Source organism: Epinephelus lanceolatus, chromosome 22, assembly GCF_041903045.1.
Source record: "Epinephelus lanceolatus isolate andai-2023 chromosome 22, ASM4190304v1, whole genome shotgun sequence".
In the NCBI taxonomy this organism is placed as follows: Eukaryota; Metazoa; Chordata; class Actinopteri; order Perciformes; family Serranidae; genus Epinephelus; species Epinephelus lanceolatus.
The window spans coordinates 18,748,486-18,775,972 of NC_135755.1; the positions used below are offsets into that span (position 1 = coordinate 18,748,486).

The 27,487-nt window shown below is 38.9% G+C and overlaps 2 protein-coding genes across 10 annotated transcripts in view; both read left to right on the forward strand.

Annotated features, from left to right (window-relative positions):
* LOC117246455 (phosphatidylinositol-binding clathrin assembly protein) overlaps nt 1-2,182 on the forward strand; it is a 162,355-nt gene extending 160,173 nt beyond the window's left edge. For all 9 annotated transcript variants that reach the window (XM_033610370.2, XM_033610374.2, XM_078164062.1 and 6 more), the window contains 2 exons: nt 530-646; nt 2,108-2,182. In XM_033610370.2, coding sequence (XP_033466261.1) covers nt 530-646; nt 2,108-2,122 — 132 coding nt within the window. In that variant the 3' untranslated portion in view covers nt 2,123-2,182. The remainder of the gene's footprint in view (nt 1-529; nt 647-2,107) is intronic.
* A 9,859-nt stretch (nt 2,183-12,041) lies between these two features.
* LOC117272678 (cysteine and histidine-rich domain-containing protein 1) lies at nt 12,042-27,484 on the forward strand. Its single transcript, XM_033651697.2, has 13 exons — nt 12,042-12,117; nt 14,087-14,198; nt 14,685-15,160; nt 16,042-16,091; nt 16,184-16,240; nt 18,281-18,435; nt 18,720-18,823; nt 21,263-21,315; nt 22,522-22,592; nt 23,093-23,195; nt 24,516-24,635; nt 25,967-26,029; nt 26,423-27,484. The coding sequence occupies exons 3-13, from the start codon at nt 15,097-15,099 to the stop codon at nt 26,849-26,851; spliced, it is 1,269 nt and encodes a 422-aa protein (XP_033507588.1). The 5' UTR covers nt 12,042-12,117; nt 14,087-14,198; nt 14,685-15,096; the 3' UTR covers nt 26,852-27,484.
* Nucleotides 27,485-27,487: the final 3 nt, after the last annotated feature.

Consider the following 27,487-nt stretch of genomic DNA (forward strand, 5'->3'; position numbering starts at 1 on the left):
TCAGGAAGTTTGGAATTTTCTTGATAATATATCTATCTTTATTAGTCTTAGTGCTTACGTACATGCAGAATAAGGTTGCACTAAGTATTATCCTTATTGGTTACACTTAAGATTTTTTTTGCTTGTTGTTATTTGGCTCGGAAAATGTAAAATCATGTCCAACAAAGGTCCCAGAGCCCAATGTGATGTCTTTAAATGTCTTGTTTTGTCTGACCAACAGTCCAAAAATAAAATATATTCAGTTTATGCTTCTGTAAAACAGAGTAAGCAACAGATCCTCACTTTTAGAAAGCTAGGACCAGTGAGTGTTTGCCTTTTTTTACTTGATAAACGATTCAGAGAATTAGTTTAATATCAAAATAGTTGCCCTTTTTCCTAACTTAATTGACCAGCTAATGGTTTTAGCTCTTACACTGAAGTAGTGCACTTTTCATCCCTGTTTTCTTGCCTTTTTTGCATTTTTTGCTTCTCATACTTTCCTTTTTATGTACCATCTTTCTCTGCCTCACCCACCCTTCTCTCTTTCCAGGTCCCTCCCCAGATGGGTCAGATGGGCGGGGTACCAGTGATGGCTCCTCAGCCAATGATGTACAACCAGCCTGTTCTCAGACCCACCAATCCCTTCGCACCCATGCCCGGAGCCCAGGTCAGCTATCCTGCACTTTGTGTGCATTCATACACACAAAACAGTGCCTTTGCAACTGAAAAGATAGCTTTCTACTCTTAATGTAGCGTGTTTCTCAGTACTTTCAGTACTAAGAGTGAACTTACGATTCACGGTTTTATAATGTTGAAACTCGAGTCACACCAGGGTTCATTTTCTTGTAATCTGTAATGGTTAAAATGTTAGATTCGTTATAAGGTCACAATAACATGACTTTACCTAGACTTTTTTTTTTAACAATGCAGTGAGACATAATACAAAACAGTAAAAAATGTACACATAGCAAGACGAGATGGATAATGTGACACAACATTGTTGACATAACAAACCAGGAGGTACATGTCTGTCATGTCTGTCATGTCCGTTGCGTTATGCATCAGCAGGTCCTATAGGAATAATGTCAAAAGAGGGATTTCTGTTCATTTGCTTGTTGTGTGTACTGGTTCTCAACCTTTTTCCGCCTTGTGATTGGGGTTGTAAAAGTTTGGTAAATATACAGAAACTTTCCAAGGGAGGTGAAGCTTGCAAACGTTCAATATAAAACTCACACCTTTCAATTGCACCTTTTAATGGTGAACTTATTTGGGGGAAAGAACACATAAAATCTGACCTGGAGGAATTCCACAGGAAGGATACAGGGGCCTCAGAGGAATTTTTCCTTTGGAGAGATGTAGCCTATGTTTTTGGAGGGGAGGGTCATGGGGGATGTTTTATTTTTATTGTTCAATGAAAGTTCAGTTAAGTCAACTCAACTAGATTGATTTTCTTAAATTCCTACTAGACACGTTTACAATTGTGTCTGCTTATGATCTTGTAAAAGGTTTGTTTCTATCTACATGAGACGTGGTGAATACAGCCTGAGCAAACAACCCCTATATTTCCATTTTATTCCTGTTATCTTTATGAAAGGTTTCCATTTTGAGCATTCCTTGACTTTTGCAGCCCTGCTTGTGAACCCTTAATCACCAGTTGCGTGTCTTTGAGTTATGACAAGGCCAGAACAATCATAGAGTGCAAAACACATGCACATCTTTCTTGTCCAAGAGCAGGAAAACTGTTACTGTGATTTCTGTTTGTCAAGGACTTACAAACACTGTCAAACATCCAATTTAAAGTCTCTACTTCCTTGAATTAAGTGCAGCGTTTAAACCCGTAGCCATTATCAGTAAAGGTAACATAAATAACATTTTGTAGGGAGGTAGATGCAAAGAAATATGTGCAAATTGCAGTAAGGTATACGCAATTATTGTAATGATGTATGTATTGCACTGTTTTGCAAATACAGTCTTTTGTGTAGCTTAAAGCTGTTTGACTGACCTGTTTTCGTGCATGTAGACTCCTGCTGAGAAATTCTTTGTTGGTATAAGTCGTATTCAGTGCATTAGTACAATGATCAAAACAAACAATTTCTCTCTTTTTCCCCGCTCTTTTCTGTCTATTCAGATGCAGTTTATGTAATCCAGTCAGGGGGGTAAGCAGAGTGCCAAAAGCGACAAACAAACAAACAACAGAAGAAAACACACAAGAGGAACGATCAGAGGGATGGAGGAACGATTTGATCATGCTAAAACGACTAAGAGACAGACAGACGACAAGATAACCAACCAACACCAAAAAACGAGTTGGAAAGAGGAGAGGATGACCAAACGGAGGATGGAGGGATGTGGTGGAGGAGACGGTTGTTGTCTGAAACAACTTGCGAGTGTGTGTATGTGCGTGTCTGTAGCTTCTTTCTGTTCTACTGTCTTATTTGTCTTTTAAATCGATGGAGTGATGCTTCAGGAGAGGGAATATGGATGAGAGAGGACGCTGTGAAGAAAGACGGAGGAGGAGAAAAGAGGGGATTGAGGAAACCCTACCTCTGGTTTTCAGTCAAACCCATCTGACTGCTGTGAGAGTCTCTGCTGCAGAATTAGCTTTATTTCATACTGGTGCTATTTTGTCCTCTCTTGGTTACCGTCTGCCTGCAACGGCAACTTGGGTGCACTTAGGAGGGGACAAGTGTTTGTTTAGTGTGCGTGGAAGAATGTGTACTTGTGCAGCACTTGTTTCAGACAATATCTTTACAACCGACCTCATCTCCATCCCCTGCATTCGCCGTCTGCGTCCACAACTGTCCAATCAGCGAGAGATTTGGAGGCGAATCTTCTCAAGTGTGTTTTCCATAATTTTACGCTCTCTGTTGGGGCTATCTTTGTATTTTTCAATCTGTTTTCTTCTGTAGCCTCTCCTGAATGTTACCGGGGCTTGTACAGCGATTTGTTGAACCATTTGTTAATAGTAGTTGAGCGTTTGTTGCTATGGGTTTTTAAGCTTAAGTCTTTGTTACTCATACTGCATTGTTTTCTTCTCTTAAAAGCGACAGATACACACAGAGACGGGGATTAGCGGTGCAGTAATGTGTTGGCACAATACAGACGTCTAAATTGTCTGTGAACCAAAAATCTTAAAGCCTGGTCACACGAGAAAGTGGTACAGGGAAATATGTGGAAGTGGTACTCGCAGGGCTAACTGGTGAACTACTAGAGCTAGCAAGCTAACTGCTAACACTCTAAACAGCCAGGGAAATGCTAATGCTAGTCAGTTCTTTGTCTGCACCATTGTTTAGCTTTGTCCCCTGGCATTTATCTTGACATCATTTGATTAAATGAAGTGTTATAAAAGAGAGGGGTAAAGCTAATCTGAGCTAGCTAGCTAGCTCAAACTGTCAGTTAACAAATTTGAGGGGAAAAAGCAGGCCCTCAGAAAAGCCGCTCAGCCTTGCAGCAAATTTGGTCACTTAGAGTATTGCATGGAAAAATCCCCAGTGGCGCAAAAAGCATTTTCCCCATAGACTACCATTATAAAAGAGATGTATGTAAAACTGTCGACAGGACACCTTCAACGAGCTTCGTTAGCTTGGTTGCTAATGTGACAGTATGTTCACACAGGTTATTAAAAAATGTTCCCAAGGAGGTCAAATGAAACTGGATAGTGAAACTAAGCTAATGAGCTACGATAGCCTCCTTCATTTTAGTCTGTTCGTTCCCCCAAAAAGACTTGTAGCCTCCCCTCTTTTCCTCACTCCTGCGCTAGCTTGGCTTGGTTTGGTTTAGCCTGTCAGCCCAGTGCGGCAGGGATTTGCGTCTCCATTACAACAGGGCTACCTGCTTGAAGGTGTGTCTTCAACTGTTGACGGCTTGTCTTGAGTGATGACGTTTAAAAGTAGAAGGCTGATCCACGGCTGAAGTTCCTCGTTGTTTAGTTCCAAGTGTTTTTCCATCACACAGCAGGGCAGGTAAAAGAAGTTTACCTGTTGGAGGTGAGCTGTTTGCAGAGGTGCAGTAAGAGCCTGTTGTCTGCAGCTCTTCATGAACATCTCACTGTGGCTGTTTCTGCTTTCACTCTTCCTCCCTGCGGTATTTGGACTTGTTTTATTGAAGAAAACCCCCTAACAAAGTTCCGGTAATTTGCTTAACACATTTTATTTCACCTAGATTCTTCACAATCAAAGTCCCCCGTTAGTTTGTTATGTAAAAGCTTTGATTTTGAAGCAGCAAAGTAAGGAAATGCTGAGTTTTCATCAGCAGTAACTTAACATGACTCATATGGCTGATAGCGAACATGAAACAGTAAAATGAAGCAGATATCTAAAGTAAAAACAGGACGCAGGAGAGAAACTAAACTCCAAACCACAGAGATTCAGTTAGAAGCTACAAAAGTACTGAGAGCTGAACACACAGAGACTTTTAAAGATGGCTTCCTCACTGGTCTCCTGCAGACAGAGGTGAGTCGAGTCTTGTAATACACACATCGTTGTCAGGGGTTGGCTACAGTTGGCGAAACGTCATTGCTACCTGCATAGTGTCGGTCAGGTGGGCTTTTGGCCCTACACCAGAGATGGTCCATCAGTGATGTGGCTCAGCAAAGACAAATCGCTGCAGTGTGGTTTGACTCAGTGTGGCCCAAACTGGTAATGGAAAAAGGGTATTTCTCTTTGGTTAACGGCAACAATTTGTTGGTTAAGTTTCACAAAAGTACTTCGCCCTTGCTGTCGATCCACTGATTCTGGTTGTTACATTGGAGTTAGCTCATTTCACCATTTTAAAGTGCTGGTGTGACCAGGCCTTGAGCCAAACATAATCTTCAACATTAATCTTGACACATTTTGGATATCATTACTCTCAGCAGAGAGTAGAGTAGAGGAAATCTGTATTTTTGTTATGCTAACACAACTGCAGTGTTTATTAGCATCATTAGCCGCCTGTTAGCACCTGGTTGATCTGTGTGTATCTGTTCCTCTTGTCTTTATCAGCTTACCCAACCAGATTCAGACGTCAAAGGTTTCTAAAATAAGAGCTTTTTTATGAGGTGCACCCTATTGGCAGATCCACAGTATGTGCCGGTGATTGATGACAGCAGCACTGAGTGAGTGATTAAACGTTACTGAATTAAGTTGAATTCACTTTAAATTGCACTGAATCAAAGCGAGCGGCTTTAAGTGCGACTCTGCACCGAGAGCCAAAACGACACTGGACGTTTGGCATCACCCTCGCTCTGTGACTCCAGGAAATTTTGGGGGATCAAATTTGACTCGTGTAAGAGGTCATTCCTCAGCCAAAGCATCCGTCACCATGAGTTTGACTGTTGGCATAAGTGTGCATTATGCATCTTCAGTGTGTTCACGTGTGTGCTTACACATTTTCTGTGTATGTTTTTCCATTGAGGGCTATTTCTGAGGGTCAAATAGTGTCAAATTTCGAGCCAAATTTGAGCCAGCGAGTTTGACAAGAAATGTGCTTTTTTTTTTCTGGTTTTGTTTTTGTAAAATCAAAATTTTGTTGCAAAATGCACATGCAAAAGTTTGCACTGAAGTGACTATCCTGCCGTTAAGTAGAGCTGTTGCCAGTTCTGGTGTGAAAAAAAGTTGAGAAAGAGATTTGAAGTTTGTAGAAATCTTTTGAGGTTTTACAATAATGAGTTTGTCTAATCTACCAGCCACTTTGGCAGGTGACTAAAAATTGTTTTTCCTGCCATTCTAACGATGAACTTGAAACTTTTTGTAGTCCCATCCCCATCCCAGTCCAGTGTCTACATCCCAGTGATAGTTGACATGAAATCTCTAGAATCTCGCTTCAGTCTCTAAACTCTGTCCAGCTGGTCTATCTCTAGAATGCTTTTTTAGCCTGCTTCGTCACTGTTTGGTATGTGTAGATATGTAAAAAAAGAAATTATAGTAATAACCAGTTTCTGTCTAGATCGTCTGCTCCCACCCATCACTGTCGCTGTTGGATAGATATTGCTCTTAGACGCTTCTTGTCGCAGTCTTGTGTTAGCTTAGCCTCTCTTCATAGTATCCTCCTTATAGAAGACCTCCTGCAGTAGGTTTCCCACCTTGTCCTCACCTCTGCCAGTGTCTAGTAACTATAGCTCTATTATCTCTCTTGGTGTCTCTGTCTTTTAGCCGTAGACGAAACCTTTCGGAGGCTCTCAGGCTTTGTGGTTCGCTTTTCTCTAGCTTTGAGTGCGCTCTTTTTCTTCTCGCTGTTAGCATCGCACCAGTGTCTGGTTAGATAAAGGTCTTCGTCTTTTCTTTTTTCTCCCCGTCTCGACAGCAACGGCCATCTCCGCCTCTCGTTATGATGTCAGCAGCCTACAAACTGTCTCTGATTGGACTGTTGAACCCAGGCGGTCAATCAGATGCTTGGATATCCAGGTCTTTCGGGATAAATGGGAGACTCTGCTGGTGAGACCAGTAGCATATGTAGTCCAGCCAGGTTTGGGAAAGCAGCTAAAGCTAAAGTCTGTATGCTCAACTAGCCACTTTGAGTCAACCAGCTGTTGTTCAGGGCACTTTTAAGGTTCATTCAATTGGGAAACTGTGACAAGTAGCAAGGGAATCCACGAATCACTGGGACACTTGAATAAAAGTTCAGTTCCAAGTCCTGACTTTAAGAAACATGTAGGTTATCTTTGGTGTCCAGAAAGCTGCTTTCTGGTGTTTGTGATGTCCTAGAAATTAACTTTTATCAGCATGAACTCCCTCTGACACCACCTGTGTCCTAAAAAGGGTCTCCACCCTCAAAATCCAGGTACCTATTGCTTTTGGCATCCAACTCGGACTCTCATTAAACTATTTTCTTAATGGTCTGCGCTTTGGCACCAAAAATGAGTTCTAATCACGGCTCTTTATTTTTCTGGGACAGCTGTCTCACTGTCTCTAATCTGGCGATGATGAATAGGCACTTCAGAAAGAGAAGCCGTTACCGACCGTGGCAGTGATCCAGAATCATATCATCGTCACCCTGGATCTTAAGAACAATGAATCATATCAGGTCTCAATGCAGAGCTGATAATTCCTGATGTTTTGTAATTACGTCCTCAGAATACGAAATGTGTTTGGCTTCGGTGTGAAGGACAGTGCAAGGATGTTTTGTGTTTTGTCACCTAAAACAGGTGAAATCAAACAGTATGAAAGCTGTTTGACCCAGTCTGACTTTTTCAGCTCTTTTCTTTCAAGCCAGTTCGACATTTTGTGTTCCTCTTGGTCAGCTCTCAGCTTTACTTCCCTTTCTGTTCTCTAAAACTTTCTCTGCATGGAATCCAGTCCTGCCTGTTGCGATGAGATTGTCTTTGTCTGTGTGTCTCAAAGTGGTTTCAAAATGGTCAAATTTCGTGGGATTGAGAGAGCGTAGAGACTACTGTGGTTTTCTGAGTCTCGTAAATGTTACTGGCTCTTCTCCGAAGCGTTGATGTAACTGCCAGTAATTATCACAGCTTTATCATGGAGGTAATTTTGTTATGGTATTTATCCAGGGAGGAGTCCAGCCGAGCATGCAGGCTCTTTTTTCGGCAGCTCCTTTCCTCAAATTCAGACACTTTCTCACATATAAAGCTGGGAGTTTCCCCAGGATAACCACTGTTCTGTTTCTTTTTACGTTTGCTACCGCCCTGATCTGTTTGGGATCAGGCCAGGCAACCTCGTGGCAAAGTTTCTCTCAACTATAAAAGCTGCTACCACCTCTCTGCATTGTTGTAGCATGAATCTAGGTGGAGAAGGATACACGGATAAACATTGATGTCATATTAAAATGTCTGTTCTCTGCTAAGGCCAAGTGTATCAAACATTTAGAGAGCAGACTCCTCTCTGGCGAGCCATCTCTCTCTTTCTGGGGTCAGTGAGTGCATGGTTGTATCGTTGTCGATGTTTGTTGTCCTTTTTCCAAAAAGCATGATATGACAGTGATGGTGATGATGAAGATAAATTCTCTCCTCTTGTTGTCCCAGTTTTAAGTCGTCTTGTCAGGTGCCCCCCCCCCCCCCCAAGACAAGGTGAAATGGGCGAGATGGATCACACTTTGTTGACCAATCATTTGCCGTCCGTGACAGGGACTGAATCTGACAGATGTTTGTGCTGTCGATAAACGAGCCACTGTAGCAAAAACGGAGCGCCAAACCTCTTTTATGTTACTTTTCCCAAAGATGTCACATTTGTTACTTGGAGCACAGATTTGTCCTTTTGGATTCTCCATTGTTGTGGCGCCATCTGCGGGTTGCTGTGCGCCTTGCAGCCGTGGCAGCGTTAGAATAGAAATTCAGGAAACACCCACAGAAATGACAGGAACGAAACAAAGAGAGGGGCTGTTAAACAGATAAATTTCCTCATTTTGTCAGTGAGTCGGTGTGTTGAATCAAAGATCTCTTGTGCACGTTCTGTTTTTTCTACATCTGTGTTTTTTGGTAAGAAACCCTCGGATTGCTGCCTCACTATTCTGTATATAAAGAAATGCACACACTCACAACACAGAGCTTAAACACATACTCTCATAACCTGCAACTGCATTATTTTTCATTTACTCTTTATTTTTCTGAACGTGAAAGATATTAGCGTTATACAGCAGTATATAGGTATGATTACTCCTCAGTGGGGACGGGCTATACAGACAGACGATGCAGATTTCGAGGGCTGCAGACCTCCCTGTACATCAGGATCAGCCATGAATTCTCAATGATGCCAAATGTCTTTTTGAGCAGAGTACACCTTTTAATCTGTCTCTCTCTTTCTCTCTTCTCTGTCTCCTCCCCCCATCTCTTTGTACATTTTTTTCTATTTATTTAAAGCAGAAATATATGGATTGTATCAAGCATGGAAAGGCAAACAAATGTTACAGTTGACAACAAAAATCACAGGCTTTTATTTTACAGCAGTATATTTGTTTATTCTAGGGATCTGTTTTCTCTCTCTCTTTTTTTGGAAGAAATAAAAAGTCATTTTCCATTCCTAAACGACTGTCTGTTTTTATTGACACTTGCCAAAGGAGCTGCAGCCTTGATTCACCACTCAAACCGCCAGGAAAAGTCTACCTTTAAAATTTTACTTTTAAGTCTCTGGTGATAAAAATCCAAGGCCTTGAAATGTCAAACAGTGTATCGTCTGATTTTTAATTGCTGCGCCAGAAGGTCTGAGAGTATGTTTTCCTTATTCAGCCTCGCCTTTTCTGGCGAGGTCTCAAACCATGTTTTATCACATCCAATATGTATTTTATCAGCTTTATATTTTACTGTGCAATTATTTTTGAATTTCACTGTGGAAAAATCGACAGCTTCACATTCACTAACAACGTAAAATCTACCTGCAAGAATCAGCCTTCCTCTGTCCAGCTCCAGGCAAAGGTTAAATCTCTTGTTCATAGGCACTTTAATTATTGAATGAGCGTGTTTCTATTGTACTTTTCATATATATGGGGTCTGACATCAGTCAGTTTACTCACAAGACAACCCAAATTAAATTAAACCTCATTATCCAAAGATGCAAATTCATTTAAGTTATTGATATTTTCATAAAGAAACAACACCTCATTTATACTCACATAAATATTCCACACTAATGGCTTTAGAAATTAAAAAGTATGATCATAAGATAATTTTTAAGCAGATTAAAAGGTGCGTTAGCTGTTACAATTGGCACACGTGGCTAAAATCTACAGCCCCAACATGATTTTAAAGGTGCTACATGTAGCATAGTAGCAACAGTAATTCATTGCCATATTAAATTGCGATGGAAGTATTTAGTGTCTGTAAACAAACAATATTATTACCAGGAAGTATTTCAGTCTCTACTGGCCTTTGTACCGCTTTATATTTGGTTGGATTTGGCGGAAAATCCCCAGGAGGTCATTACATTTGCTTAATAAAAAGATTGACAGTTGGTCCGCTTGTTAATACACTCAATATCCTCCTAAGACCCAAACTTTTGTTTGGTATGTATTTTTAATTTCTCCCAGTTATTTGGGATCAGTAGGACCTGATAAGTATAAAAAAACTTAACATTGTCAACGACAATTAAGTCCCAATGTCCCCTAACGAGTACTTCCTAATTAACAGTGTCTGAGCTGTTACTAAAATTGGTCAAATTTGTTGCCATATCAAACTACAAACATTAATAATCATAAATAAAGTAGTTTTGCCCATAAAATTTGATCAGGTTTTGTCCACTTTTGTGTCGGAATCGGCTCCAGACTGACTTGGCAGAGATGGCTGCCATCTTGGTTTTACATGGATTAGTGTAATGTGCTCTTACTACCACTAGATGGCACAAAAAGTGTCCACGAACAAGGACAACAGGTCTAAGTTAAGTAGAATGAAGTATAATGGTGCGTTTGTTTTGTACAGCAACTGCATCAACCCCGACTTACAGTTAGTAAACACACTGCTAAAGTACTGTTTATAGCAATTTTATCTTATTTGTTTTACATTAGGTCAGCCATATCCATAGTACTGTTCAAATTTTATCCGTGGGCATGTTGCTACGTTGTCTGTATGTGCAAAATACCACATAGAGCTTTGTTATCAACTGATATTGTTAACAGTGCTACGGCTAGCCCAAGGGTAGAACGGTAACGTCCATGTTTTTATCCGACTTGTCCACCGTTGCCAACTAGAATGCAAAAACTGTTGTCAACTCAGAGGTGACGTCATTCCCACTTCTGACTTCCGACCTCCGAGTACAAAACGAACGCACCCTAAGGTCAAGTGAACCCAAAATGTAATGTCCTTATATGAGGACACAGGGTCTCAGGAGGATATATGTAAAAGAGGAAGGACATTTGGAAAATATGCTACACCTTAAATCCACACTAGTCTTCAGTCGATTCTTGAGATACTACCACTGTCTCCCATCTCTGTAGAAAAGAGATGGAGTAGCTGCTCACAGCTGGAAAATACTTGCGGTTGGTGTTAAAACAGCTCCAGAAAGATTTCGGAAAATAAACTAAAAAAGAAAGACACATGTACGTAAAGTTATTTGTATTTTCACTGCTTAAACGGTAGGCTTTACTCTGACAGTATAGTATGGAGTTAGGACACAGCAGTGGTTTAGACTTGTGTTTCCCAAATGTCTATTACTATTATGACTCCTTTGAGCTCATCATACACTATTTTTGTTGTGGTTTTAAATATTTTCTTCCTTTATAAACATATTCAGTGAAGTCTGCTGCTTAAAATAGTTGCAATATTTTATTGGCCTCTTATTTTTGGCTCCTCAATCATATAACCGAGTGTGTTTATCAGTAATGAAGGCTTACATGTAGCAGAGAGGTGTTTTATAAACTGAGTTTTTGTAGTTTTGCTCCCAGATATCCATCATCCCGTCGGGCACACAGAGACAAATGCGGCAACTACAGGTGGTTCGACAATAAATTATTCACTAAAGACAAAACGCTGCCGTTTGTCAGGCTGAGAACGTTTTGAGTGATATATTTCCTACTGAAAACCATTTAATCAAAACCCCCTGAAATACCACCAAATGCATCACTGCCGGCATCTGTGAGAGCCTCTTGTTGTGGTTGTGTAACAAATGTACACAAACAGTTTCATTATTCAGAGCTCAGTGGGAGTCAGGAGGTGGGAACCTGCTTTTTTTAATCCCTCACTGTGGGAGCGTTGGTGTTGTTGTTTTAACAAAATCAGACCAGGTAGTTAGAAGTGTTTTAGGTCTACCTGTCACAACAGGTGTGTGTGTATATATATATATATATATATATATATATATATATATATATACAGGTGTATACAAAAACAGGTAAACATTAACTACGCACTGGGAATGATGCAAAATATTGAAGTTTTCCCATCGTTACAGGGAATATAACTTGTCAGAGGTGTTACTTTAAGTTGCATTTTACTGCTAAAATATGTTCTCATCATAAAACTGGGCTAACTATGAAGTGAAGAGGCGCAAATACTTTTGAATTTGGTGCTAAATGACCAGAGAAAACAGGGAAAAGGGGGCTTTGGCATCCGTTTTTGCTCGAACGGTGAAAAACCTACAACTACCAGAATGCAGTGCGCCGCAGCGGACCAATAAACGTTCCCGCTGCTTGCTGACAAATAGAGCTCAGCCGTTGCCGTTTTTTTCCACAAAAATCAAAATGGCGGCCGGCGGGAAACAAACTATCTTGACAAACAGTCACACGGTAAGCTAAAATATGTTTCTTAAAACATTTTAGGCGAGAAATAGTCAGGACAGTAACAGAATCTTGGTTTTTACTTGATCAGCACAGCTTAGCTTTACAGTTTGATGTGAGTTTTTTCCAGCCTCTGAATGTACAGTACAGGAAACAGTATGGTAACCGCTCCTTGTTCACACAGTCTAGCATTACAGCCAAACAGTGCTCTAAAAATATGTGTCTGGAGACATTTCATGCGAGATACAGACAACATTGTGACAGAACTTTAGTTTGTATTTAATTAACATCGCCTACAGTTTGCTAGCAAGAAACTCCTAAAGAAGGACAGGACATGACGTCAGTGATAGCATTTGAATTTTGCATTGCAGCCAGTTGTATTGGAGTCAATGGGGCAGACATGGCAGATGACACTGTAACCCCTCATATCTTTGCTGTTTCAACATTGACTGAAAAATGATTTAACCAAATTGAAAAAAAACACACATAAGGTGATGTTAACTATCTAAATGTGCATGTTTGTTTTCATTGTTATTGGTCTCCAAACAGATTATGGCTCAGCGATTTACATTCATGCTAATGTTGGTCAGCTAATGTTAGCCTTTATAATTAGCTAGCACACACATATAGTCATGACAACAATTAATGTGGTGACTTTTAAGAAAACAAAATGTCTGAACAAGCCACTGAAAGGGCGAACAGGTGATCTTGTTCCGCATGTGTTCTGGGCTAACAATAAACCAATGTCCAGTACGTGTTATCTATTTGGATTTGGCGATCCATTCATTCTCAATACAATATATATCTACATGCTCACCGTAACACAGAAGGGCGACAGCATTGTCCATATGTAACCATTATTCCATTTAGATAATTCAGTTTTACACACCAGTGCTATGTGGTTTTCGACATGCTTACATAACACGGGCAACAGCTGTTTGCTTCCTGTTCCACACACCTGATTCCCATAACCTGGAGCTTACTTATGTGCACTTCACACATCTTCACGTTCATAACTGCATGTGTATATTTGTATTCACCTTGTATTTAGATAAGGATAAAATAAACAAAAAAAAAACAAACAAACAATATTATAGCTACAGCAATTAAGCTTGAGAGGCTGTAACATTTGCCATTACTCGCCGTCTGTTTCTTTCATACCTTCACGGTGATTATTGCCTAATTTTTACGGTCTAGATCAACGATGGGCATCTCAATGGGGTTGTTGCCGGCTAACATTAGCTAAACAAGGTGCAAATGCTAGCTTAGTTCATCGATGAAATAAGGTAATAAGTACCGCTAAGTGATGAACCTCCAGATTTATGATCATTTGGCGAGTAGCGCTGCCTCCTGACAAAAATAGAAAACAGTATCTAATGTTAGCCCTCCTGAATATTATTAGATATCATATCAAAAGTGTAAAGTATGGATAGTTAGTACATGTACCCACTACCAGCAGGTAGTGTTAGCTATCATGATCCAACAGGGGCTTAATGTATTATTTTTATCTGGTGGAAGGATTTTTCAGTCGCAAACAAAGATATTATGGGTGATATTGTGATTTGAAAACAGAAGTGGCACCAAAGTCTGTCTTCAATGCAAAATTCAAATGCTGCCACTGGTGCCATGTTCTGTCCTTTTATCGTTTCCTTGATGAAAATGCAAAAGTTCAGTCTGTATTTGGGGCAGCAACAGCCCTAGAGCCAGTAAAAGTGGAGAGATGAGCAGGAAGATCTAGCTGTTGTTAAGATGGAGAAAAGTTTACCATAGTTCATTTACACACTCCCCACATTGTGATGATACAGCTGGTTGAACATCCACAAAGTAGAAGTTACTGTAAATGTGCAATTATACTCTTGTCGCCACAGCCAAAAGTATGTGGAAACCCTTTGTTCCAGTTGAGGGACGTCTTAACTTTGTGTAGTGTAGAGAAGACCCATTTCCTGTTTTCACATTATGTATTTCTGTCCAAAACTAGGTCCATAAAGACTGGTCTTCCCAGTTTGGTGTGGAAGAACTTGACTGGTCTGCACAGAGCCCTGACCTTAGACCCATCCAGCACCTTAATGAGATGAACTGGAACATTAATTGTGAGCTGAATGGGAGCACATCTCTGCAGACAGTTTCCTAAATCTTGTTGAAAGCATCCAAAGAAGTGTAAAGGCTTTTATAGCAGCTACCTTAATGGCCATTATTTTAAAACGAGATGTTCAGTATTTGTTGCACAGTGGTGTAGTGATCGTTTATAAGGTGGGTGTAATACCAGGTAGATGGGTAGGTTACCAAGCAGGATGTGGTTATACTCTCCTAAATTTTCCATTGTCATTTTGGCTTCTATTTGGGTATACAGTAAACGATCAGAAAAATTGCGGGGTATACCCTCCACTATATCACTGTTGTTGCATCTATGTATCCAGTTGTTGCCACATATTTTAGCTCTTCTTATTGGGCCATAATCAGGCTTTTAATTAAAAATATTCATTACATTTTGGCACATATTTGGCACTGAATTTAAATGCTCAACAGGCGTAATATCGCAGCTTGCTTCTGAGAAAATAGACCTATGATTTGTCCAGACTGCAGTGGATCCAGTAAGATAAAGTGACAGAAATCCAGCAGATGTCAGTCCGATGGTGGCGGCTGCCAGGCCACAGCAGTCCTCCATGTGACAGCCGACGCTCACCAGGAGGAATGTCAACCCCCACCTTCAGATAAGTTTTGACAGCTGTAAATTGAGAGAGGCAAGAGAGGAGGGAGCTGCTATTTTTATCTTTCATTCAGCCCAAGAGAGAGAGAGAAGGCCCCCTCTCTCTTTCTGTTCCCCTCTGAAGACAACCACCCCTTCTGGATCTCTCTTTTCTCTCTAGCCGGAGAAACTTCTGGAGGTCTGACCACAGTATTAAGACTGGGAGAGACCGCCAGGGTGGAGAAAGATATCAGACACAAGCTGTAGAGTGAAGAAGGAATCACACAAACCATCAGGCCAACATGGCTCTGCTGTGCTACAACAAAGGCTGTGGACTGAAGTATGACGCTGACAAGAACAAGGATGGTAAGACCTTGTCTGTCTCTCTTTTTGTACTTTTAATTCAAACACTCAGTCCAGTCAGGGGTTGTTGGTTGGTTTAATATTTTGGTCATTGAGGTCGTGAAGCCTCAATGGAAGTCAGTCTGTGTGAAGGGAAACAAAAGCCTGAACTCAAGCGTGTAACTTGCTCTTGTTAGTGTTGGTAGGTGCTGGAGTTGAACAGATTTGCTTTGTTTTTCTTAGCAGAGGTTTAATAGACTCATTAATCTAACTTCTGCACTCTGCAACAGTTGTAAAATACATCACTGCAAGCTGAAATCAGGACTACTTTCCAGTATCCTTGAAAAAGGGGACATCTTTATTCAGACTTTTCAAACAGACAACTTCTCCAAACTACCTCTAATAGTATTTTAGTCTGACATTGGTCTTATGTATGCGTTTATTTTAAAAGTATGTTCATGTGACCAGATTTATTTGTCTAATTATACAAATCGATGTTAAAATTTGGATTCAAATTTGACAAATTCAGTATAAAAAGATGAAACACATTCAGTGCAAATGAGCAGAGATTACTGTGAATACTTTATCAACCACAACAAATGGATAGGAAACCAGATTTATGATCTTTATTTACTTGTAAAAGCGGGATAAAGCAAGTGTTGGGTTGTGTGACGTCAAAGAAGTTGTGTTTTTATTGTCGTATAAACTGTGTGTGAGTGTGAGAGAGCATGTACTGTATAATAGGCCACATGTCTCTGGGAGCATGAGCCAGCAACCAGCTTCCTTTTATGGGACGCTCCCTCTCAACTCTAGTGACCCCCCTGAACAGCTGGTACACTCTGCCGAGTGTGTGTGTGTGTGTGTGTGTCTATATACAGACTGACTCTTTCTTTTTCCTCCTGAAGATTCCTGCCTCTTTCATCCAGGTGTCCCCATCTTCCATGATGCTCTGAAGGTAACATTCATACTGTATATAAGTAAACATATAAACTCTTTTATTTAGCGGGGGAAGAAGATGAACATGTTTGTTTTTGTGTCCTTCTCCAGGGTTGGTCCTGCTGTAAGAAGAGGACAACGGACTTCTCCGAGTTTCTCTCCATTAAGGTAAAACAGCTCAGGGTCAAACACTAGCATCTGCAGATAATGCAGGAGCCTGTAAATATTTGTGGTTGGTTGGAAGTTGGAACAGATCTTCTGTAAGGATGCTGCATAAATCACGTCTCAGTGAAAGCAAAAAATAATGATAAGGTGAGATATTAAGAATCAAGTAGTGTAAAAAGCACTGTAAATCAACTAAGTACATATTAAAGTGTCAGGTTCTTACTGCACCTCTAAACCTGCTACTTAAAATTCAGGGGCACATTTTGTACTTTTTACTCAACTACAATTATTTGATACCTTTAGTTACTTTGCGTCTTAAGATTAATAATAAAATATAAAGGGTTAGATTGTCAAAATTAGCTCCACATTTACCAGCTGCACCAGTAAAGCCATGCTTACACATTGATGCTTCAGTGATTTTGGATTTTGTTCTCTATTACTTTACATAGGAAGCTCATCAGGAGGGAATATTTTAATGGCCAGTGTAAACAGAAAGAATATATGGTGGTCGACAAAGGCAAACATGGTACAACAGCCCCAAAAATTGTATTTGGACAAATCTGCTGCAGCTTCAGACGTCAATTCACAGCTGGCCAGCAACGTTTTTAGATGTTGATATTTGGTTTAACTTAGGCTGTGACGTTGCGTGATCAATATTCAGGACAACATCTAATGCCAGCCTTGATTTGAGGTGGGATACTAATGACAGATGACATTGCTGTTTTGTTTGCTTTAACTTGTGTTGTTATGTAACCAAAATCCAAGGTCTTCCAAACATCTCATGCCAACAACATCTTGACATAGAATAAGTTAGTTGTGAGGTCTGGAGAAAAAAATGTCTGCAAAACTTTATGATGTTAATGTCCCCATAATGCGAATGTTGTATGACATTTATTATGTCATCAACCTGATATTCATTCCAACCAAAAGATAATGTCTGTCCAACATAAGGGTCCAACATCTTGCTGACGTTACATTGATGTTCGGTGCAAGCTGGGAAAACACATAAATCCAAAACAAATACAGTAACAAGCTGCAAAATAGGCAACATAAAAAGGTATGGATCCTTTTTTACATTTGACCTTCACAATATTATAAAAGAGTGACAGCTTTATGTAGCTTGTGTTAAATAATAATATCATAATTTACCCTTTTACGTCACCTCCTCAGTCCACTTTTCCAGCTGCTGTTTTCTTTCATTTTTGTAAGGAACAGGACTTGAAAACCTGCCTTGTTTGTTTATATCGATAAAATTCAATAAAGAATTAATTAAAAAACCTTTCTTCCCGCTTCAGAACACAAACACACTGTGCGTTCCAGTACCCACACTACCATACTATATAGTATGCCAGAAAAAAGATTTAGTATGTCCCAGTACATAGTATGTCAAATGTAGTATGCCTAAAGTACCAGGATGTTCTGCTACACCTGGACCAATTTTGCAGTATGCAAGTCAGCATGCTTTTCTGTCTATTCTGACCCACAGTCCTTTGCACAGCGGACGATACGTCACATTGACTGAGCTGCAAACAGATGACAGCTTGACAGCTCATTGACACCTGTTTGACAACCAATTGACAACTGTCAGAAGTCGCAATGATGGATGATCGCGTGTCCAAGTGACTGATGACCAGTCGATTAGTGATAATAGGAATAAATAAACAATGACAGAGAAATGATTAGCCTCTGTAATTTTACTACCGTGAATATAATATGTTAGAATCTACAATGTATGCAGTCATTACTTATTGTTTTATCTCCATGGTAACGGATAAATGTTTAAGAGGGTCAAAGTTATGAGACAGTAGTATGTCCTGTTTATATGAGCACGTGACTATTGCTTTAAGACTGAAAAATGTTATGATTCACCCTTTAACAGAAACATATTAAGGTACCGCACGGTACAGTGAGCAGTAGCTCCAGTCATTTTTCTCTGTGAAGGATTATATGGGACACAGTTACTAAAATTAATCTCCAACGAGAGGAGAAATATGTAAAGTTTTAGATCCTTAAACCAAGACTGAGCTCTGTTTTTGAATGCAGGGTTGCACCCGCGGGCGCCACAGCAACGAGAAGCCCCAGGAGCCACTGCGGCCGGAGGTGTCATCAGATAAGGGCGAGATTAAACACACCAACGACCACGAGATAATCTACCAGGGACCCAAATCTGCTGAGACACTGCAGAAGGAGAGGCCCAGGTGTGTGTTTGTAATTGCAAGATCCCTCTTTCTCTCATTTGCATAAGATAACTGGGATGTGTCTTCTTGTATAGAGCTTCCTGTTACTCACAGGCCTGCAGCTGCCTCTGTATTCATCCACAGAGGTCAGGATGAGGTCGCCCGCAATATTCCTGGAATAAATAACTTAGTGGATAACTCCATACATCCTGCAGCGCTCTGTGTGTAGCTGAGCTTGTGTGTTTGTTTAACGACATCCATTTTTGTGTTAACATGAAAGTGTGTGTGTGTGTTTTTATGTGCAGTTCAGACGAGGCCAAGACAAAGTTGCCCCACAAAGTATCTGCGTCGCTGGCTCAGGTGCTGGAGAAACTGGACATCAGCAATAGAGCTGAGAATGAGAAGAAAGGTCAGTGTGTGTGTGTTTAATACTGAGGCCTTTGGATGTTAACTTTTCTTTTCATCTCAAAATCAACTGTCATATACAGCAAAAAATGCAGTCTTATTACATTTTAAACAATGTTACCTAAAAAAAAAAAAAAAGCGAGAAATCGAGAAAAACGAGACATCTTAAGATAACAGTATTTTAGTTTTTCTGTCAGTCCTTAAACAACTCCAAAATGAGGCAGCTTGCATCACTAGAATAAAAAAACACACCTTATATTAGAAAATATCTGAAACATGTTAATTTGTATTAAAAACAGGTTAAAATATTCACACTGTGTTCTTAGATTTTTTTTTACTTATATTTTTAATTACAGTTATGTTGAAAACTACAGTCACATTACACTTCAGTCCCAAACTTGATATGAAAATGATTTGTTTTTCCAGTTCATGTGTGTATTATTCTACTTTTAATATTTACAGAGCAGGCATTTCTGCCTATACTTGTGTTTCGTGTTTGCTAATGTACACGTTCAGGGGTAAATGTGTGTTTGGATTATTGTGATGCAACAATTCAACAACAGTTTTTTGTAAAAAAATATGCAAAAGTTTTCGAAAATTAGTGTATCTTGAACAAAAAAAGACAAAAATAAGACAAAATAAGGCAGATTTTTGCACTAGAATCAAGAAAAAGAAACATGAAATACTTGAGACAAGGTCATTTGTATGAGAAACAGATTGAAATATTCATACTGTGCTCTCAGGGAAGTTGAAAGTGATTCCACAACAGTTTAGTGTTTTGTAAAAAAGTCCAAAAAATACATCTTTCTTTTAGGTATGTTAAATCCAACTTGTTAGCCAGAATATCTGCCAGTGCAGGGTAAATATTTAAACCTGTTTCCAATAGAAATCAACTTGTTTGAAGACTTTTCTGAAACTAAGTGTCTTGAAACAATAAAAAAAATACACCAGGTTTCTGAATAATTATCGTGGAAATTAAACTTAATATTAGAAAATACTTGAAACAAGTTAATTGGTAATGCAGCTTGAAATATTCATAAAATCTTTAAAACTCAATAACAGACAGAAATGACCTGATAAGGAGTATTTTACATTAGTTTGTATATAACTACATGTGTTTTTGTGTATTTCTGCCTCTCTGCATGTTTTCTGTTTGCATGTTTCAGGACTAAATTTAATGCATAGTTCAACAATAGTTTATATTATTGTACAACTGTGTTGCAGAAATCACTGTTTCATCAGGACATTTAGGTTCAAAAACTTTACTTTCTTAAAACAAGTAAAAAAAAAAATCTATCAGCACACAGAATGCCTCAACCCTAAAAAAAAGAAGATTGCAGAAACAAATCACTTGCACTGGAAACATGTCGAGGTATTCTTACTTCATTAGTAGCAGTTTCTCACTTGTTCTTTCACTCATTCAAATCCTCCATCTATTCCAATGGACATAACTTTTCTAGGATGTCTAGATCTATGGTTACTCCACTCAAATGCATTACCTTATTGGATGAGATGTCATCATTTAAAGTAGGCCCCTTTTTTACAAGCATGGCTGACTGTGAGGCAAGGAGGAAGCACAAAGCATGTTTAAGTCTATTAATCATATTGTTAAAGGAAATAATTTGTGTTTAAACTGTGTTTAAAGTAAGATTTATTGCTTTTTACTTAGGATTTTGTCACAAATATTCATCCCTCATCCGGTGGACCGAAGTGTCAATGGGAAAATACTGTTTACATAGGGAACTATTGTTCAAGTTTTCTGATGATAGACTTACTTTGTGATGCATTTTATTGATTATGTACACAGAATATTCATCTCAGGAAGGTTTGAACACAATGTTTTCTGGAAATACTTCAGAAACTGAAGATATTCTGAGTAGTAATGACAAATACAACACAAATATATATGCGGTGTGTTTCAAAGCATCACTTTTGTTCATTGATATGAGTGAATTATTCATTAAAATGATTAAACTTGTGTTTTTATGTTGAAAAAAGGTCTGCTGGGGCGCCCGTTAGCTCACCTGGTAGAGCAGGGAGTCCCATGTACATAGGCTTTTCCCCGCGTCCACAGCCCTTTGCTGTATGTCATCCCTGCTTTCATGCTAATGCACTGTCCTTTCAAAATCCCAAAAAAGTATCTTTAAAAAAAAGACCATATTGTCATTTTTACCATTTGGTGACTTCTGCGTTAACATTCTTCATCCAGTGGAATGGACAGAAAAAACAATGCGTAATAAAGTATGTTAATCAAAATAAGTTTTTTTTGCTAATGATTAAGGAGTGCATTAAAATGTGCTTTTGTGTTTGGAATATAACTGTGTTCTGAATGTTAAGTAAGCAAAAGACAAAGGTGACTCAATAAGAAATACATTTTGACACATTCTTCACACAGTCCTGATGTCCTCATGTCAACTCTCTCCTCGTCTTTCTCTTCTGACAGAGAGTAAGGCGATCATGTTCGGGACCCGATGCAAGAACGCAGGATGCAAAACAGTGAGTGCCTCTTTTATTATGTGTTCAGTTGTGTGTGTGTGTGTGTCTTTGTGTTTGTTGGCAATGTCTGTGGCCAAAAATAGTCGCCTATCTGGCACCAGCAAAAGCCCATAAGAACAGTTGATCATTCCTGGACTGTAGTCCTGTAAAGCTTTTTAACAGCTCCATCTAGTGGACAAGATAGGTCACAACACATGTGAGCCATTTACCATACCTGTCACTGCCACATTTGTAACCTGTACTGGCCTCTTTTCTTTTCCACAAAAATCTCCCAGAATATTTAAGTGGTGGAGCATTTATTGAACTTAACTGACTTTATCTTTCTTTATTTTTTCCCTTTTCCTCCACTATACTGATATAATAATTAAAAAAACTTGACAGCTATTATTATTAGTTACTGAGCAGATTAGAAAATTTACCCATAAAATATATGATCATCTGATAAAACATGATGTATTATTATAGCTTAAACAGTACGTGAAGTTGTAGCTCCAGCTGCAACATTGAAATGCTGACTTGTAAGTACATTAGTAATAATAATAATAATGATACAGTAATATAAGTTATGACAGTATAACACTGAAAGGGGGCTTTTTACTGTGTAATAGTTGCTTTTACCTTGAATAATGAGTACAAATATTTTCTCTATTCTTTGTGCTTTCATATAAATTTGAGTAAAACATTCTTTTTAATCCTGTTTTCAGGATTATGAGGTCCAAATTGAAAAGATTACATTTTAAAATGTTTTGATTTTTTTCTTTTTTTCCCATTCAGTAAATTTGTATCCCCTGAAAACTTTCATATCTGTTACAAATTTTAAGTATTTCTCCATAGCAGTAAATATTTCTCGTTAAATAAATGACAATTGACACTTGCTGTTGATAAAATATTTATATTATTATGTGCATTCATGTGTTTAACACTCCAAAACGTGGTCAGTTAATCAGCTACATGTGGAAATCTTTAAAGTAATCAGTTCTGATTTGATCAAACTTCTTGAAGATTGAAGAAACTTATTCTCTGACCCCGTCTGCAAAAACAGATGACCTCACTTGAGCTCCCGACCCCGAAATTGATAAACGTTGCATTCAAACACCACACACTTGACTGATGAACAGAGGTGTGAGGAGAGGCTGTAATCTGTTACAGGTTATTGATCGTCCTGTCTTCACCCAGTGATCATTAGCTTTGTGTTTGTGTGTTCAGGTCTATCAAGGCCCAGAGACAGACATGGAGGTCTGCACCCACCACCCCGGAGCACCCGTCTTCCACGAGGGGTAAGACACAAAGACACACTGCTCCATGTTTCCACTTCTTTACTCCGGATATTACAAAAAGGCATTATGCACAATTCGCTGTAACACAATCATAATTACAATCTTTATTTGCATAAGTCTCTTTTCAAAGCATAATTAGAGGGCTTCTACAAAGAGGAGATGTAAAGTAAACAAAACTGAAGGCCATGTAAGCAAAGCAAGAAACATAAAAGCTTAAGATCAGACTATTAATGAAAGATAAGTAATAAGAAACAAATCTGTGACATTAGAGCCGACTTTAGAAGTAAATTAAACTTCTCTTTGAATTGTATTAAAGTATATGTGCATCACTCTGATATGGAGGCCTTGAGTGAGACGCTTACACCCATGTCTCTCCAGTAATACTGCTGCTTGTTGGATGTGTATCATTATATGAATATCAGTGAGGTCGTAGCTTTCCATTTCCTGAACGATGCAGCTGTTACAAACTGCTTCTCACCTATGATTGTGTTATTGTTCAGTTATAAGTACTGGAGCTGCTGCTGCATAAAGACAATAGATTTCAACGCCTTCCTGGACCAGAAGGGCTGCACCACAGGGAAACATCGCTGGGTCCCAAAGCAGGTACGTACACACCTCGGGGGGCGTTCTACTAAAATGAAAGGTAAAAGGCAAAAGGGTCTGAGTTAAAGTTAGCATTCAATGTCATTTCAGGACAAAGTTGTTGCTGACAAAATACCTTATGTAATATAGAGATGACGACGTCAACGAAACAACCTCAACTTTTAAAATTACCCCTTTATATGCCTCTGCGCCAGCGGGAGCCATGAACCGAGGCAGTGTGTTTTCGAGTTGTACATCTGTACATCCTGTCCTTGAGAACATGACATCAAGGGAATATGTTCAAATTTGGCACAAATGTCCACTTGGACTCAATGATGAACTAGTTTGTTTTTGGTGGTTGGTGGTCAAAGGTTAAGGTCACTGTGAACTTGTCTATCTCATTCTTGTGAGCGCAATATGTCAAGGATGCCTTGAAGCAAATTCTTAAAATCTGGCGCAAGATCAACTAATTAGATTTTGGTGGTCAAGGTTGCTGTGACCTTAGATCCATCTCATTCTCACGAACGCAATATCGCCTGAAGAGAATTTCTTCTAATTTGGCACAAACATCCTTGGACTCAACGATGAACTGATTAGATTTCGGAAGTCGAAGGTCACTGTGACCATATGTGTCTCATTTTTGTGAATCCTACATCTCAAGAACACTGTGAGGGAATTTCTTCAAATTTGGTACAAATGTTCACTTGGACTCAATAATTAACTGATTGAATTTCGATGCTCAGAGGCCGAGGCCACTGTGACCTCACAAAATATGTTTTTGGCCATAACTCAAGAATTCATATGCTTTTTCCTTTACACAAATGTCTAATAGGATAAAATAATGAAGTGATCACATTTTATAATCAAAAGGTCAACTTCACTGTGACATCAGAGTTCTCCAGTGTCAGCGTGGATTTTCTTCCAGGTTCTCCAGCTTCCTCCCACAGTCCAAAGACATGCAGGTTAATTGGTGACTCTGAATTGCCCATAGGGTTGTCTGCCTCTGTGTCAGACCTGAAAAGGATAAGTGGTTACGGGGAATGAATGAATGAACAAACTCTAGATGATAAATCAGTTAGATTTGACAACTTAGCCTGATGACGTGAAAAAGCAGTGGCTGTTTTATTTGTTTTTGCATGTGACTGAACAACAGTGGCGTCACATTAAACAACAGGAAGGTGTCATCATTTGTGCAACACCAGTATGCAAGGAGATTCAATTCATTCTGCTGTTGATTGTGACTTACTGCTTTGCAAATAGGAAACAGACGAGCAGTAGTGACAAAATTGATTCAAAACACCCTAAATTTGTGACTGACCTTAGTATTGTGTTTGTTTACAGGACAAGAAGAAGGTGGCGTGTCGATACGACTGGCACCAAACAGGAAACAATGTTGTTGTATCAATTTATGCGAAGAATGCAAACCCAGAATTTTGCTGCATAGAAGCCAACCGGACAGTGGTGCGTGGTTTACACACACAACTCTATAATGAATACCAATGGTGGAAAGTAACTGAGTACATTTACTCAAGTATGGTACTCAAGAACAAGTTTGATGTACTCATACTTTTTCCTGCTACTTTTCTACATTCAAAGGAAATATTGTACATTTTACAAAACTCCGTGGTTATATAAATACATACTTATACATATTTATTCTCACTTAGAATTTAACCATGCAGCTAGCAAACAATATTGTACAATATTTAACATTTTGAAAGGTCAATATTTCCAGGGCGTTCTCACTCGCAACTCCTCAAATGCTGGCACTTGTTCAGTGGCACCCTTTACAGTCTGTATGAGATGCACCAGGCTGTGTCATTATTAGAAGCTCAGGGTACCTGACGTGGTATACAGAGCGAAAAAGTCAACATTGGGCTATTTAAACTGTATGTTACACCAGATTACATTACGTCATGTTAGTAACAGACATACTGATTTTAAGCCAAATCATGATCTTTCTTAGAAATCTAGTGAAGTACATTTGTAGCAAAACCAAAAAATGAAGTAAACTACATTGGTTGAAGTTTTTATTTTGTTCTGTTTTAAAGAGATGATAAGGTTTTAACGAACAGGAACTGTTTTTGTGGTTTTAAGACAGTATGCATGTTACAAGTGGAAAGTGACACACCATCCCTAAGCATCCCAAATTGACTCAAGTGGAGTACCTAATGTAAGGATGTTCTTAACGACTCATTTCCCTGACATCTAAATGCAAGTTGGACTAGTTTAAAATCAAGAAAATAAAATAGTCAAAATTGAGCACAATTTCATCTGTACATTGAAATATTATCTGAAAAAAATGTTGTGCACATGATGAGCGCCATTTAAAACTGTTCATCATAATTTAAATTTACTGGAACGTGAGGTACTTTGCACCCTGTGTTATCTTTCAAAACATGACAGCAATGTCAGTGCTTGTTGGTATCTCCCACGGGCCCAAAAGCACCTTTCGTTCAGCATAGCAAAAAACCATCCAGTCAGCGTGACTATGTGTGAGAGAGGGAGAACTGTTGGTTAGTTTTGCATGCTGATCCAAACTCCTCCCATTTTTCTCTGAGTGTCTAAGTTTAACCAACTAGTAATTCTAGTACCAATTAGTGTGTGACGGTCTAGTTGACTATTAGCAGACATCCTAGGTACCTAGAGCACCATAGTTTGACGTGTAGGGCCAGTATTTGATGAGTTGTGAGCAGGAATGTGTTGGTAATGCACACATTTAAGTATTACATATTAATAAAATCATCTTATTCTTATTACTTATTCTTTTTCTGTCTTTCAACTCACTTTAGCTCTCATGTCAAATCCAGTTTGAGAATGATAAGCTTTTCAAGAGAGAGTTCCGCTTCTGGGGCGTAAGTATTTAAATAAGTACATCTACATACATCTGTCAGCAGAGTGATATAACTAACCTACTGCAAATACAGTTATGAATTTTAAATATACTGATGCTCATTTTTCTTATGTTTAAAGAACTTATCTGATCCCTCTGGCAGACTTGATGAAAACTGTATTTAACGCAAAATTTAACAACTCTTCTACATAGGACTGAGCTGATTTTTTAAAAATGTGTTTCTTAATGACTTTATTTAACATACTACTTATACTATGGCTTACCTTCAACATACTATACAATGACTTTATATTAAATTTTTCATGGCAATCTATGCTACTTCTCTATGACATACTATGACCTTTTTGTTTGACATACTATACATATAGACTATAATTTGATTTCTCTTACTCAGGTGGTCGATGTCAAGCAGAGCTTTGTCAACATGGTCCCTTCCAAAGTGGAGATCACCCTCCGCAAGGCGGACCAGGTGGCCTGGGGCAAACTGGAGGACCCCAACTACAAACCTGAGCCGGAGCCTGAGGACACAACTGAAACCACAGAGTCATTCCATCCTGACCATGACATCGATGATGATGACATCAGTGACTCAGACGAGGAGTGGGCCTATGACACTGCAGAAAATAAAAAACAGGAGAATGTCACTGATGGGCAGAACAAGAAAGAGGAAGGCTTGCAGAACTTTCAGAGGAAGGAGGTGGAGGAGGAGATGAAGAAGGCGATGGAGGAGAGGCAAAGAGCAGAGGAAGAGAGGAAGAAACTAGAGGAGCAAAGAAGGCAGGAGGAAGAGGGAGGATACGAGGACATGCCAGATCTTGAATAACTACTCTGAAATAAAAGTTGAAGATTGGCTCTAATTTGCATTGGCAAAGCAGAAAATATATAATTGATAAAGACATTTAATATTCAATGTTAAAAAAAAAACCTGTTTCAAAAATAATTAGATTCCAGCTCTGTTTTGTAACAAAAGAAATCCAAATGAAATAGTATACTTTGCCAACACTACTTCTGGATGTCTTTACTGGGAAATGTAATTATTTCTGTCAAGAGATGCATGGTATTGGTCGAAATTGGCTTTAAAACAAACAGATTTGACCAACATGCTTTTTCTTATTTTGCACAATTAATAATATACATTGAAAAGCATTCTATTTAATGTCTCCATCTGCTGGTGGGCCATCATAATAATAATAATAATGTTAATACCACTATAAAAACACTTGATGATCACTAAAATTAGCTGATGAAAAAGTGGATATCAGTATCCACATCAGTTATCAGCATCACCAAAATAATCCAATATTGTGCATCCCCAGTTACATCTTGGCTGTCAAACACACTGGATCCTTCATGTTTAATTTCATTACAATGCTCTAAATACTAAGTGGTCTTATCTTAAAATGTTAAATTATTCAACTCAATGTATCCTAAATGAGAAATAAAGACTCTTTCTGTGGCA

Bases quoted from the DNA above. Each gene is read 5' to 3' on its own strand.
- LOC117272678 (XM_033651697.2), top strand. From the start codon at position 15,097: ATGGCTCTGCTGTGCTACAACAAAGGCTGTGGACTGAAGTATGACGCT. The intron at 16,241-18,280 runs GTAAAACAGCTC...TTTTGAATGCAG, and splicing joins CCGAGTTTCTCTCCATTAAG to GGTTGCACCCGCGGGCGCCA. The intron at 26,030-26,422 runs GTAAGTATTTAA...TCTCTTACTCAG, and splicing joins GAGAGTTCCGCTTCTGGGGC to GTGGTCGATGTCAAGCAGAG.